The following is a 16006-nucleotide window of genomic DNA, read 5'->3' as shown; positions in this document are numbered from 1 at the left end:
ACGACAAGGCTGGGTATTTGTCACTTGTCATCTTAGTCAACACTGGGGACAGATCCAGGGACTTTCGGGACTTTCAGGACTTCCAGTGCCAGCAATCAAGGGCTTGAACATACGCATTATCTTTTAATCACAGCACAGAAGGTAACGTGCATTAACCAGAAGGAAACAAGAAGTCTTGTTTACTATTTGTTCCACTCGAGACAGAAAAGACTGCATTCTTTTCATAAAATTACCTAAAAGTATTCACAAACATTTCCCAACATCTGAAGCAACAACATACAAGATGGTGCTGTTGTTCAAGTATTAGCTGTGAGTTCGGTAGGTCTACACTTTTAACCACAACATTTAGGCACTCAGGAAACCAAATTTAGTTTCCCACAAATTCCGAGATAATTTCACAAGGAAAGTAACCAGGAACTGAATAAATGCAATTCTTACAAAAACCTATAGAATCATAGAATCGCTAAGGTTGGAAGGACTATGTATCCACAGGTGTAAGTAATTCAGAATAAAGTTATTTCTTTAATTCAGTGGAGGGCTCAGGTCTTAAAGCAAGAGTTCTAGTTCCCTTACCTGTCATGGTATTATTATACATAACAAATTAAAAACAGAAAACAAACAAACAAAAAACCAGAATGCTCCTGTATTACATAATATTATCGATTTCTTACTGACTTATCATCTTTAGAATGTGCTTAGAAGTAGCATTTGGAGGAGAATGTTGTGCTATTTTCTTATGCTGAAAAACATCATGTAGTGAGTCTCCTAGCATGGATGTTATCAGCTTTTCAAACGTACAGTTTATAAGACCTTTCAAAACTGCCAGTCTTACCCAATGCCACAAATATTAATTAGGTACATACACCTACATGGTCTTTATGCCGCAGCAGTTTATTTCAAGCCCTGCCTCACAGCAGTCTTTTAGCAGTCGTCCTAAGCTGTGAATATAATATTAGCCTGGGTACATCCCACTAAAGGGCTTTGAATAACATATGAAGAACAGAATTCTGTAAAAGGTATTTTATTGGGAAAAAAAAAAAAGGTCAGTCTATTAGGAAATCCAGGTTTTACCAGTTGCCCAGTTTTAGAAGTATGGCTTTGATTTATGGATCAGAATTGCTCATTTATTATTTTATCTATACTGCTTTGGGCAATTTTGACAGTTAAAATTTAGTTTTATTGACCAGTGCAGCCAGTTTAGCCACAAGGGGACCAATGCACACACAGGCTGCTGTGCTCAGGAGGCTGCAGCTTGATTCCATGCCCAAGCTAGCCCGGGAATCGTAACCGATATAACAATAATTCCAAATCTCAGGGCTCGAGGCAAAATGCTTACTCTAAAACACAATCAACCCTTAGAAGAAAGTGGGAAATAATTTTGCAAGAGAAGCCTCCATGCACTGCTTGCTGTGGCTGATGCAGCCCACCAATGCCTGTGTCAGCAATGCATGCAGGGGAGCGCAGAGGAAACCTTTCCTTAATGATTATGGACAACAGATAAAGCTGGAAGAAGGAAATGAAAATGCAAAAGAGAAGCAAAGGTGTAACCCAAGCCCTGTGGCTTAGGGATCTGACTCTGAGAAAACTGCCTCGAGCATTGGTTTCTAAAGTAGATTATATTCATATATACATCAATATGCATGTATTCATGTCACACTGTAAAAGACTTACAAGTTTACTTAAAAAAACTTGCTGGAATGATTTTAAGCCAGTGTTAATTTAGGCCTATCCTATTATAAAATTAGCATCTCTTGCAATCTCAATTTATTGCTCCATTGTGAAGCCCCTTGTGATACATAAACAAACCTCTGAAGAGAAACAAATCAATAAAGTGTCTAATTTGATTAACCATGTTTTTAAATTCATCAAGACAACTGTACAAAAACAAACCACTTACTTGTCAGTATTTTCCACGTCTTCTTTTCATCATCATAATACTGAACCAAATTGCTGGGTAGCCGGTCAGGTCCGGGAGGCAATCCTCCAACCAGTAACAGCATTTTCTTATTGGAACGAATTCTTCACCCAAAACAAGAGGAAAGATGAACAACCACATTACTGAAGAGTATTTTTAGTGGCAACAAAATCATAACCATCAAAAGAATGTTCCCTGCTTGCAGTTTTCTATTTCATTTTTTGTGTTTCTTTCCCCAATCATGTCTCAACAATTTTTTGAACCAAGCAGAAAAATGATCAGAAAAGCTGCATATCTCTCTACTCATGGAATAATAAGCTCCCTTTATGCAATTTGTTAGAGGTTCATTCTAGAACGACCTTTTTCTTATATTATCCCTTTAAATCATCACTCTTTACAGCTGAATACACATGAAATGCTCTGGAGTTGTACTAAGGTTAAGCATTAAAGTTGCATGTCAAAAATCGTATTAGTCAAAATCATTATTATAAGCCATTCTACACTCAAAGAACCTTGAAAAAATTAAGGTTATGCAGAGAGTTTGTGAGCCAACTCTTTAATCACACGCTGAACTTGAGCTGCGGAGTCGGGTACAATTAGCAGCGCCGGGCGGCCGGCCGGGGTTCAGCGCCACTTCCAGGCGCTCCCGTTGGGTTCATTCGGCCGGACGCTCCCCCTGCGGCGCCTCCTCGATCCCCCTCGGTGCTCCCGGCGCGAAGGAGCCGGAGACGCTGCCGCGAGCTCCCCAGAGTGGAGCCCTGCCAACGGCTGCCACCGATCCAGCGGCAGGAACCTGCTCAGCTGTGCAAAGTCACTCTAATTCCCTCCCTCTGTTTTTCTACCTTCTCCCCCGGGGGGCAACCAGTGAAAGGAGTGACTACCCACCCAGCAAGAGCTGGCAATTCGCTGCTATTAACCGTGACCGTGATTCCCAATCTGCCTGGCACTTCTTAAGAGCAGGGCTGCAATGTCTCATATGCAATAAAAGCGGCTCTCTGCACCCTGGCCTCCAACACTCTACCTGATGAATGGACGATTCCTTCGCAACATTAAGGGATTTAGCACGATTGGAAGCGAAAAGAGCAGGGGAGGCCCCGGACCCCCCGGATGACTCCTGATGCTTTAATAGTCACTTCACATATAATTGAACTTTCATCAGTTACACTGGGCTGGAGTGTGATAACACTGAAACAAAGGTCTGCAGTCAAAGGGCCCCTGCTAAGCACGACGGTGACAGCCTGGAAAACGTGCGGGGCGAGCACGCATTTGATGGAAAGCACCTTGCCCAAAAAGCAGTATTTTCCCACTGAAAGTAACAGCACCGCAGCACTCCGTGTGTCCTTGGTACGAGGTGCATGGGGCAGGGCAAAACCTCTGCCGGGTGCTCCAGTCTCAGGAATGCACTCCAGCGGTGGGAGCGCCATTCCCGGGGCACCAAAAAGCACTGGGAATGGAGGGTTGGAGATGCACGAATGCTCCGTTCTTCGCGCTCCTCCCCAGACGCTTGCACAGGATGAACCCCCAGCAGACTCTTCCCGAACGCGGTACCGGGAGCCGCGTCCCGGTCGCTGTGAGCGCTGATGAGCCCAGCAAAACCGGGCTCTGCAGAAAGCTGCCCGTGTCCTGAAACGTCCATTCACCCCAGAAAGTTCTTAATGAGAGAGCGTTCAACAAAAACTGCAACGCGGGAGAATGACAAGCTATTTGGGGTATGTTTGGGGGCTAGGGATGAGTGCACACGTAACAAGTGGCAGAGCAGACCGGAGCCATAAGTCAGCTATGCATGGCCATCCCTAACAAGGGAGAATAAATTGTTTATTCCAACCCTCTTGTGCTGCATGTTATATCACAATCAAGTCCCCGCGCATGGCAAAATTCGGAATGCCCTTGCAAGGTTTAGTTGATAAAGGAGTTTATTTTCATTTTCATCTTTCATCTGTGAAACTCCCTTCTAACTCCAAAGCACTGTGAAAAACCAATGAATGGCCAAGGCTCAACAGTTAAGGTGAAGAATGAAATGTCAGATGTGACTCCACGTTTCTAGACTTTGGCAGTTCCAACTAGCAGCTAAACATTCTGCAAATCTACTATATTTTCAGAAGGAGTGACATGACTATACAGCAATGGTTAAAAATACATATATGTGTATATAAATGCTTAAAACGGGAAGTAACAGAAGCCCTTAATAAAAATCTAACATGGATGTAATAACCATCATAACTTCCATCAAAAGCACAGGGAACTCTCAACGAACTGACAATCTCCAGGTTGTTTTTCTCAAAAAACAGTGTAATATCTTAGCAAGAGAAAGTTTCTCTCCTTTTTGCATGATTGTGTGTTTGCTATGTAGAGAGCTCAAGATTACCTTCTGAAACACTTCACACTAGCTGAACCACTCTTTTCCTAGCCCTTATTTCACCATGTAATACATTTACTCAGTTACACTGTGGTTCACAGTATCCCTCCTACTCTCATCATCCTGTATTCAACTGAGAGTAGCAGCTGCCAGTCAGGAAAGGCTAAAATAACCCTAACTACAAACAGGGAGGCTGATGACACAGCCAAAAGCTAAGATAAACTCACGAAGATAAGATAAGATAAACTCACCTCATCTGCTGTGAAATGTATTTGGTCTACTCACAAGACTAGAAACCAAAGTATGTTTTGAGGTCAACATTTTCCAACTTGCAAGGTTCGATGCAGGTGCACAAACCCAGGTAACTGAAAACCCATGCAGGTGGTTTTCGTTAGAGAGAGGCCAAATACCCATCAACACATCTAAACCCTACAAAAATCAAGATAAGCACCAAACAAACATCAGCTCTAAGGACCAGGTCGCTTTTTTTCCTAGCAGTGCACTAACTGAATACTGGGCCAATTGCGGAGCACGATTTTCTCATCATTTTCAAAAAAGGACAGTGGGAAAACTCAAGACTCCCGACACCCACCTACACCTAAAGCTCTTCTGCAACCCAGATAACCTCACACAAAAGGAAACCACATTAATGAGAAATTATCTTCCTGTAGATTGCTTTATTATTATTATTATTATTAACATAGCCATCAATCTCCCACTGCTAGATCTTCCTCCTCTGGGCAGGTCATCCTGGGAAGCTCATTCTACCAAGCAAGGCAAGAAAAGCAGCCCCACAAACAGGCCCCACAAACAACAGATTTTCTCCCAACTCTTTATTTTTTTTAATGGTGCAATTACATTCTCTGCCTAGAGAACAGAGTAAAATAAGGAAATGGCAACCCTCTAGTTCTTTACATATTGTATTAGAAAGAAGAAAAAAAACATATCTTAGACACAAAGGTGGTTTTGGCAATCAAGGAAAAAAATAAAGGAAGTCTCTCCCAACCACACTTTCTTCTTAGCTATGGGCTATAATGAACTCAAATACCTAGGGAGATCATTCTGTTTTATTTTAGGCTGTCCCTTTGACCTGAGTACGGTGCGAGCCAGGGCTTTTCAGCCCGTGAAACCCTCTCGTGCCGGAGCTCTGTCCATGAAGGCAGCAGAGCCAAAGTGAACTTCGTGTTTGGCTCACCAAACTTCAGCTCCAACACGACAGCCCAAAGATCAGCCCAGATTCAGCAAAAACACACGAATATGTGATGAATTTTACACGTAGGAAAAAGTCTATGAAGTCAAAGGATTTGAGAAACTGAAGAATATACTGGTCAATATAACGCGGGACCAATAAAACAACGAGTAGCAAGAAGCATAGGAAAGGTGGGTTGTATTAATTAGCAGCAGAAACCCTTATAGGTTAATAGACAACCAGAATCTCTTCCCAATCCCATAAAACAGTCAGGGATAAGACCTAAACTTGCAATCCAATTGAGTCCTACAGACACAGAGCACTGCTGAACTCTAACTCACCAGGAATATTCCTCTTCTTAAGAGCAAAACTCATTCCTAAAAGAATATCTAAATTTTGTCAAATCAAAATATATAAATTCTGTCAAGATCTAAAGCATGCTAAGGATTAATAGGTCTCCTGCAAATTCTGACCAAGAAATTACTTGCTTCTTAAGTTCAAAATAGTTCAAGAATGCAAGGAACATACAAGTGTTTCTCTACGAACATATTTCTTTTTCTAACTCTTCTAAGGGTACCGTCACTGAAGACGTGCCAAATAGAACGTAAATACACTTTTAACGAATGGTAATAATGTACCCAAAAAACAGTGTTACCGTTGGCTTTACTAATTTTTGTCTTTTCATTCTCTTTACAAGCACGTTTAACACAGCTCCCAGAATAAATTCAGCAGACACCCCAGAACGCAGCAGCATCCACTAAACAGGGTCAGTCATGTCCGAGACGCAGCCGGTCTCTTAGTTGCTTCCTATGTTATGTGGTTGACTACTGAGAGACTGAAGTTTGGCAGCCTAAATACTAAGTTGTGGGAATGCTGTGTGCTGGGGGCACGCCAACATCACTGACTTTCATCCAAAGTGTATTTATTGCATTTTAAAACACACTTTTGTGCATTTTATGTATTTAACAAACGCATAAGAAAAAAAAAAGAGAAAGCAATTGGTTACTCCAGGAACAATTTCTCTTGTCTCTATCTAAAATCCCAAAAGTTTAAGAGTGAAACAGTTATTTATTTTTGTCCAATAGGCCACACTTGACATATCGCAAAGGCAGTGGCAAAGCTTTTAAAGTTTCCTTTAACTGTGTGTATTTCTAGAGCGACCAAACAATTTTCCATTCCTTATACTGAAATGACTGATGTGCCTGAAAATGTGATTTTTCTGTCTGAATCCAGTCTCACTACTGTTACTAACTTAGAATGGTAAATCCTGAAGAGTTGGAGGTGAAGAGACATCTTTTAATGTAGAAGTTATTTAAAGTGGGTATCCCTTCCTTTCAGGAAAAGAACCTCTGAACTAACAGACAGCCGACTATGCTGAAGAGTGACATCTATCAGCAGTGTTTCTTTAGGAGGAACACACAATAATGTCCTTTTCATCATTGTCTCATCACACTAGCAACTTATTTCTCATGCTGACAAGAGATTGGTACCACTTTGTTGGAAAGACTCGCGGTAGCTCTCCCATATGGAAGTTTGCCAAGGTCGCTGTATGTGTCCGTGAAACCGCTGTTCCCTATAGCTGGAGACAGGCTTTAATAGATGTTCTCATTCTCTGCATGACATCAAGAAGAGTCAGCCAAGCTTGTCCACTCGAACTTCTCCTTGCTCCAAGGAACCGCTCTTCTTGTGGCACAACTGTGCCACACGCGACTTCCTTTGCTGGAAGGTTCTCAGGAATCATAGTTCCCTCGTTGCTGTCACCGACCTTGCTGCTTCCCTTACCTCACACAGAATGGTTGAGGTTGGCAGGGACCTCTAGAGATCACCCAGTCCAGCCCCTGCTCCAGCAGGGACACCCAGAGCAGGGGCACAGGGTCCATCCAGGCGGGTTTGGAGATCTCCAGAGCAGGAGCCTCCACAGCCTCTCTGGGCAGCCTGTGCCAGGGCTCTGGCACCCTGTGTGTCACAGCGAAAAACTTCTTCCTCATATGAGGAAGGAACATCCTGTGTTTTAATTTATACCCATTACCCCTTGTCCTGTCACTGGCCACCACCAAGAAGAGTTGGCCCCATTCTCCCCTCAGGTATTTGTACATGTTGATCAGATCCCCTCTCAACCTTCTCATCTCCAGGCTAACCAGGCCCAGCTCACTTCCTTAGTCTTTCCTCATATGATAGATGCTCCAGTCCCTTAATCACCTTTGTCACTCTACACTGGACTCTCTCTAGAAATTCCACATCCCTCTTGGGCTGGGGAACCCATGCACACATATATCTCTTACCATACCCCTTGGCACAGATTTATATAACAGGTAATGGCATCTACAAAACACATCATCTGAGCACAGGTCTTTCTAAACCACTGAGATCCAAATGCTAAAGATATCCTGACCAACAACTCAGTGAGCACACGAAGCTTGCTAGGAGATCTGAACCAAAGGAATTTTCCCAGCAGAGCTTATGTTAGTAAATGAGTTACATGAGTCCATGTCATGCATCCTATTAGCAGAACATGTTTTCCATGTTGTTGGCCATTCTGCAAAATCTTGAAGCAATCTCCTCGGTCCTGAATAGTTTTTTTTTTTTTTTAAATAAAACTGAATAAAATGTTTCATGTTTTCCCCTTTTCTACCTTTGTCCCTTTTTTTCTTGACAGAAGTGGACATGGAAATGTTTACCAGACATGGTCGAATCTTCATTATTCTCATGGAAATTGCCAACCAACTCCTTACTGACATTGCAGACTCTGAAAATTCAGATAGCTCCCTTTTTGTTTGGTTATATACTGGATGAGCATTACTATAAGAGGTGTCTGCATCAGATGCTGTCCTTCCTCTGCAGCTGAGTCTCCTTTTCATCAAGGAGCTGAGGGGAAGAAAGGGAATTTGCTGCTGCCTCATAAAAGCCACAATGTGTTACTTTTTCCACTGTCTTTTTTTTTCCCCAAAAGGAGGTAGCAGGGAAGGGAAGACAGGAAGAACCAACTGTGGCATCAACTTCTATTTTCTCCCAGCTTCACTGCAAACAGTCTGTTTCTGTTGATCTTGGCAGCCGACAGTGTTTGCTCAAAGTTCATTGTCTGCTTTCCAAGAATGCAGCAAAAAGTGTTGATAGTGACAGGACCAGGCATGACAATTTTTAAAGAAAACTTCGGAAAGCCAACAAATATGAAATAGTGCCAGGAGGTATTTAATAATGGATTTCACCTTCCATACTCTTTAAGTTCTCTAGATGGTAACTTGTTAAACCCTATAATACCAGGCATATTAATATATATTTATATTAACAAAATCACCTGTAAAGAGAGTTGCTTACAGAGCAGTTAAGTGCAACCAAAAACCTTTCATTCAGGATTCCTGGTAGATCCCTTTATGCTTCATTTTTTTTTCGGGATATACTTTGCAAAAGGATAACGATCACGTTTCTTAGGTATGAAATTGCTTTGATTGAAGAGCAAAAAAAAAAAAAAAAGCAAACAGAACACAAACGCACAAAAACAAACAAACAAAAAACTTGGCTACTTTTCCCAAGAATTTTTCCTGAACAGATAAAATAGGTCTTTCTTGTTTTTCTTTTTGTTTTGTTTTACAGACTATGAGGGTCTTTTCAATAACATGAGTTTAAGAGAACCAATGCTATTTTTCCCCTGGAAAAGTATTTTCCGTTAATTTCATGTTTTACCCTTGCTCTCCAACACAGCAGAAGGCTCCCTGGTTGTCCTCCCTGTTGAGCACATGTCCAAACGCCCACGCTGAGGCCACTCTGCTCCATTTAGATGCCAGTAATGACAGGCTCAGAACCTCCCATTTCCTCCTGTCTGAGGAAAAAACTACAGCAAGCCAAGGCCACAGCAGGTCCCCAAGAGTCCCAAGGCAGAAAAGGTCTGGAAAACCCTCTCCCCAACACCTCTGCTCTCCAAGGAGGACATGAACATCCACGGAAGAGCCACAGATAGGACATGCAGACAGCATGGACCATGTCCGAGAGGGACCTTCTTTTAGGAGGCTCTACTCTCTGTAGCCCGGGACCGTGTTGCCAAAGGGGCAAGCGCAGGACTGGCCTCGTGGCAGACCCCTCCACTCCTTTGGGGACTCACAGGACCTGTAAACGGGCCACACAGAGCGTTGCAGACAGTGAACGGAGGCACCTCTGCTCAATCTGGTGTTCAAGGAGGAGGTCCACATCCCCAGGCTTTTTGCCCCAAGTTTGAGTGGCTTCATATAATTCATTTCTTTTCTAAATGGGCTTCGTCTTCCCTCTAGAACAAGAGGTGTTGGAATACAGCAAAGGAATTCTGCTCTTGGAAAAAGGGCTCAGAAATGCAGCTTACATCTGCACGTGTGTGTGAATCTGAAGAGAAAGGGTCAAGGCTGCCAACTGGGCACCGTGGGCGCGCGGTTTCCCTCTCCTGCTCCTCTGCCCTCGGCTCCTGGCCGGCTGCGGCAGGAGCAACGAGGCCGGGAACAGGGAGCATCGGCAAAGCAGGGATCCAGCGGGGAACTCGGAGAGGGGATGGGAACAGGGAGCATCGGCAAAGCAGGGATCCAGCGGGCAGCTCGGAGAGGGGACGGGAACAGGGAGCATCGGCAAAGCAGGGATCCAGCGGGGAACTCGGAGAGGGGACGGGGCAGGAGGGCAGCGCAGGCAGGACGCGGCTGCGCAAGACCCGGTCTGCTGGATGGGAGCAGGACAGGCAGAACGGTACAGAAGCAACGAGGGGGCCGGGAAGGGGAGCACAGTAAGGAAAAATCAGTAATTTGGGGTTCAGAAGGCTTCGAAGCAGGAGGTTTTTGAGAAAATGAAGTTCTGCAGCAAGAGAGGTGAGCAGAGGGGGAAGGAACTGGAGAAAGGGGGACTATGTGCTGCCTAGGGATATAAATTCAGAGGCGTTGAGGATCTACAGAGGAGAACTCAGAAAGGGGACCCAGACTGCAGGGAGGGAACATCTGCACAGGACAACCTGGCACCTCCTCTTGTTACAGCTGTTAGGAAGACAGCCGCACACAAAAGAGACCATGAAAACACACCTTATAAATTCCGTTTCTCACTATAACTGGCCTGGAAAACTGGTTATCAGCCAGGCCTCACCTTTCTCAGGCATTTTACCATTCAGGACAGTTCTGTCTTTAAGCAGGCCCTGGCTGCCTTGACCCCCAGCACTCGTCTTCACACGAGACTGTCCCCTCTGACAGTCCCCTGAGCTCCGCTCCTCCCTCTCCAACATTCAAGCAGTGGCACTTGGGCACCAGCCTGTCTCCACAGGCAAATGAATGCACATAAGGCAGGTAAGGCAAGTAGGTGAGACTAACTGGGATTAAACTGACTACAGTTTTGTGGTTCGCTTCCCTCTAATGTGTCAGTCTCCATCCCACAGCTCAGCTGAGAGAGCCCTGGCACGGGGACAAGTTACTGATATTAATTCAGGCGCACAAGACCTGCTCCCAAGCCCGCTGACACAACCCAGAGCTTCGCACTCGCTTCATCCAAGCCCTAATGCAAATGCTACTAATTCTTCAAGGTATGACTTTTATCCAGGCATTAGTTTGGGAGCTGAAATATTTCCCCCTCGCAATAAACCATGGGTATAAATATTACTTACAAATCCATGTATTGGCTCTGGGATCACAAAGGAGCAGTCAGGTGGCCAGCTGCTACAACACACGACCATGTAATTCAGTGAAAAACAAGCAAAACATTTTTTTTTGCAACCACCAACGCTCCTCCCCAGGGCTCAAATGAAAATCTTAGCAGAAAAAGAAGTCAAATTGAGCTGCGGTTTGCCGAATTTGTTTGCAGACCAATACAGTGTACTCAAGAAGGAAATTATTTAATTGCCAAGACGCATAAGCAGTTTTCTCAAATTTTCAATCTGCTCCGTAATAAAACAGACTTGCACAGAAGTGCTGGGGTCTTGCACTGCTCCCAGTTTTGCATTTGCCCTCTTCTTCCAAAGCGACCACGCTCTTGCCACGTGAAAGCTGCTCGCATCCCATCCCCACGGAAAGCGCCGAGGTCCCCATGTCCCACATCAGCCTCTGCAGGAGCAGAACTGCCGTGTCCAGTCTCCCTCCAAGGTCTCCTCACCCAGGGCACAAAGGCACAGACCGGCCACAGGGCAGGACGGGCTGAACCCGGGCCACAGGCAGCATGGTCAGAACTTGCCTCTTGCTGCCTTGTCCTTTTCTTCCTTGCTCTTTCACTCTTAAATTCCATATTTCCTGCCTATCCCTTTTCTCACCTCAGCTCAGTTGTTGGATGCCCCTCTACTCTTCCTCCCGCCACGCCTCAAAAAAGCTTTTCCGTAACCTAAAATATTTTAGCTGCTGCTGACAAGAGAAGCTGGTTTTGCCCTATTTTTTTCTTTTGTTTTGTTCACTCTTCTTCTTAATCTGCCTGTTTTTCTTTGTTTGCCAATTTTCCTCCTGTGTATTCTTCCTTTCTTGCTCTCTCCTCCCTTCAAAACTGTACTTCTTTATGTCCCCTTTTCCCTCATTTGTACTTCCTTGCTTCCATTATTTATGATGCCTCTCCCCTGGGGTATCTCATTTCCTCGCTTTTCCTGCATTTTTCCTTTTCTCCCAGCTTCCCTTTCCTCCCTCTCCTCTGCCCTCCGCTGCCTGATTTAGCTGTAGAGCCCTCTAATTGCTGCTGCGCCTTCGAATCCTGCATCCCCATCCCTATGGATCCCCCCATCCCTATGGATCCCCCCATCCCTATGGATCCGAGTGCGAGTTGCAAGTGCTCTGCAACTGATGATGAACATTCCCAGGTCGGAGTGGGCGGCCTCGTCCCACCTCACACCCAACCACCTGCCAAGAGTTACAGGAAGATCGTCACAAGATAGTGTAAAAAGGTAACGATCTTCCTGTAAAACATTGATAATAAGCCCTGTGCATTCCTTTTTTTTTCCCTCTGTAATTCTCCTCTCTATCACTGTGTTATCTACCAGCACAAACCAAATACAAATTACAAACTAGGACTTTTAAACCATTTTCATTGTTGCAAGTCGACGTGGAAGCAATAATTCTGACTACCACATTCGTCCTTAATAGTCATTTTTTCCAGCAAACCAGTAATGCTCTAATCCAGAACATTCCTGAAATTGTGCAAGTACTATGTGTGTTATATTTATTAAATTTGTTAATACAGTGGAGATGCTTTGAGCAACTAAATGCTGTAGTAAAATCCTGAGAGTCAAAAATAACAACTGGAAAAAGAACATTCTTTTTACCTAAACATTTTTTTTCCTGCGAATTACAGAAAACATGAAATTATTCAGAGTTATCTGTGTGTGTATCTGTCTCTCTCTGGGGTGTCAAAATCTTTTAAGCTGGAGCTACAGGATCACCATAATGGGCCCAATACAATCTGTACTGAAAACAAGTGGATTTTTTCTGATGTCAAAACTGGTAACACCTCAAGAAACCTTTATAGCAACACCAAGGCCTATTTTAGGTGAAAATCACAGAAAACAGAAAGTTCCAGTGCAAACCTGAAAAGAGGATCAAAGTCAAAAGAATTACTAACTTGCTTAGAGTTTAAATGTAAATGTCTGATTAAATGTTAGACAGAGCTGAAATAGCCCTCTCCCATGCTAAAGTCCCCAGCTGAAGAAAGCATGGCAGGGTTCACAACTTGTGAATTTGACTCCTCAACTTTTTTAAAGATGATCGTTTACCTGTTGTGCCATGAAAAATAATTTTATAAAAATGAATGAGGGGGTTCAAGTGGTTACTTTTCCTTGGGAATTCCCAGAAGGAAAAAAAAAATCTGCTCTCCCTGCAGGTAAAATCTGTCCTCTCTCTTTTGCAGAGTCCTGACAAGGCAGCACAACAGTCAGACAAGGTAGCAGAACAGTCAAAGCAGATCCCTCTCAGACCAAACATCACTAATTTGCATCTGTAAGAAGAACTTTATAAATTACCCTGTTCACACTGCCCAGTCCAAATTGTTTCCAACAATTACAGCAGTTCTTGAACCCCAACAACAGCAGAAACTCATACTGGTCAGAAAAGTAAGCAGAGGTTATCCAGAACACAGAGAGAGAGCTTAGAAAAGAAAACACTGCTATCTTTACTATTATATTTCAGAACAGAATGACAATACTTGAAGCCTCCTGATACATACTCATCTGTTTAAAAAATACAAGTAGGTCAAATCCAAGAGCACTCCAAAGTGATTGCAAATATGTGTACATCTATGTATGTGCTTTTTTTAAGTAGCAAGATAGAAAAAAAAAAGGCAAAAAAGTTACTGGCAAGTTCTACTACTGAGTGTGATTTTCTTCAATACACAGGAAGCAGATGACTATGCTACTGCGCTGCTTGTATCTGCCACTAATATATATTATACTGATTAAGTGGAAGAACTAATCTCTTGCTACAGGTGGTGTGGATCTTCTAGGGGGGATCTCTGATAAACCTTTCCTGAAGTTCTAAATTATCAAATTCACAACTGCTCGCAAAACAACCAATGAAGTTTTAAAGTCCTTCTCTGTGTAACAATTTTTACCCCTTTGCACTGACATAATTATCCAGTTACTCAAAGATTTCCTTTTTCAAACTAGTAACTTGTGTTTGCTAATATTTTTCCTTAAACTAAAATTTGACTCACTGTCACCCTGCCAAGATCACAGGTTTAGAGAAACTAAGGGGGAAGAGGCAAAATAAGTGTGGAGATGTCTATTGTTTGCAGTATGTTTCTTTTGTTTCTTCTTTTGTGTTCACAAAGACATTTGTACACTTAGGCAGACCAATGAAACCTGAAAATGATGAAGACTCCAAGAGGGGCCTTAGGACCTTCCAACTTCAGCGACATCAGAAACTCAGTCCACAGAGGCTCCTCACTAAACACACACTGAAGTTGAGCAGGTGTCAGTGTGTTTGCACCTATTACTGCTAAACCAAAGGTCTCTGAAACAGTATCAGCTGCACCTAGATGCACACCTATTACAAACAATAAATGTGGGATTTGGAGCCTCCCATAAGCAATGACACGAGCACAACTCTGATTCTTATCTAGGTCTACTGAAAGCCCGAACATCTCGTGCAGCCTCCTGCTGAAAGCAAAAGGCAGCTTCCAGCAGCCGGAGTATCAGATGCTCGCAGCATCCATGACACTCGTAAGCGCTCAGTGGTCAGAACACCACTACACATCCTTCAAATGACACGGCCCAGTGAAGCTGGAAGGGACCGCGCTGAACCACGCCGCGGTATCGCGGCAATCCGCCGGGACACGGGCCCCAGGCGCCGCCTCCCGCGGAGGAAGGGCCGGCGGGTTTTGCATTCGGAGAGCCAACAGTTTTCACTAGTGAGATGTAAAGGATACACCAGCCCTGGCAGCAGCCCCTCCGAAACGCTGCCCGCTACAAGCACAGGGCTTGTATCCATTCTCCTTTAGGGCTAAGGGGCGAGAACTGCCTAGGCAGGAAGGCAATAGGTATGGCACAAAACACTAGCAGAGCTACCTAGGGACAAGAAAAGAAGTTAAATCATCAGGGTGCCCCTTACAATTAAGATGCAGAGAATTCTCTGCATTAATACTCATGGAGCACATTATCCAGAATATTAAAGTACTAGTCTGTCTTACTACTGTTAGTCATTAATAATGATGAACCTACTGGTTAAAAGGCAGAATAATATATTCTAAGTGTGCTTTGATTTTTGCACTGCCGTGTCACTGTATTTGGGGGACAGTATTATCTTTCCATTTTTGAATGAAATGAAGTATAAATACATTTTAAAGGGAGAAAAATAAATGTCCTCCTCATTTAGGATGTATTTACTACCCATTAAACTATACACCGTGCTGCTAGTTCCTAAAACCAACCTCATATTGTCAGTTTTTGACATCATGATTCATTACCTTATTAAACGAAAATAACTGACATGTCATAGATATGAACACTACGAATCACAAGTTTCCATGCCCACTACGGACAATTTATCTCAGCATCGGAGTTACGAGGATGTGTGTGAATAACACGACTTATTTATAAATGTAATGAAGCAGACTCGGGTATTATGGCCTGGAATGCCCTGAGGGTGCAACTCATGAAGGGGTACGCCGGGATGCAGGGCCTGATTCGGGGGGTTCCCCCCGCGGCCGCGGGGCTCAGCGCTGCCGCCACGCGCGGCGCGGCCGCCCCCGTCGCGCCAACCCGGCGCATCCCGGGGACCCCCGGCAGCGTGTCCCGTGTCCCCGCGTCCCCCCGGCGCCCTCGGGGAGCCCCGCGCCCCGTCGCGCCTCACCGGCTGGCCAGGCTCTGGCGGCAGTGCTGCCTGAAGGGCATCAGGTGGTAGTTCATGGCGTCCAGCAGCAGCTTCTGGCACACGGGGTCGGTGCGCATGAAATCCACGGACTGCACGCGCTCCACCAGCTCCGGCGCCGGGATGAGGGCGAAGCGGAGGCGCTTCATGAGGTCCGGGGCGTACTGCATGCGGGTCTCGCGGTCGTGCTCCAGCCACAGCACGGACATCTGGAAGAGCGCCAGCTCCGACTCCACGGGCGGCGGCAGCGAGTCGAGCAGGGCTCGCATCTCCTCGAA

General features: G+C 44.5%; 1 protein-coding gene across 1 annotated transcript in view; it reads right to left on the bottom strand.

Moving 5' to 3' along the window:
- The window catches only part of KLHL14 (kelch like family member 14), a 48045-nt gene that overhangs the window by 31412 nt on the left and 627 nt on the right, over nt 1-16006 (bottom strand). Inside the window, exons 1-2 of the mRNA XM_088536352.1 lie at nt 15711-16006; nt 1898-2019 (exon numbers count right to left, since the gene is read on the bottom strand). The exon at nt 15711-16006 is cut by the window's right edge and continues 627 nt beyond it. Coding sequence (XP_088392478.1) covers nt 1898-2019; nt 15711-16006 — 418 coding nt within the window. The remainder of the gene's footprint in view (nt 1-1897; nt 2020-15710) is intronic.

This window comes from Tinamus guttatus, unplaced genomic scaffold (genome assembly GCF_059628265.1).
Source record: "Tinamus guttatus ecotype Peru unplaced genomic scaffold, ASM5962826v1 Tinamus_guttatus_pri_ptg000659l, whole genome shotgun sequence".
Classification (NCBI taxonomy): Eukaryota; Metazoa; Chordata; class Aves; order Tinamiformes; family Tinamidae; genus Tinamus; species Tinamus guttatus.
This window is presented reverse-complemented; position numbering and strand designations above follow the sequence as displayed.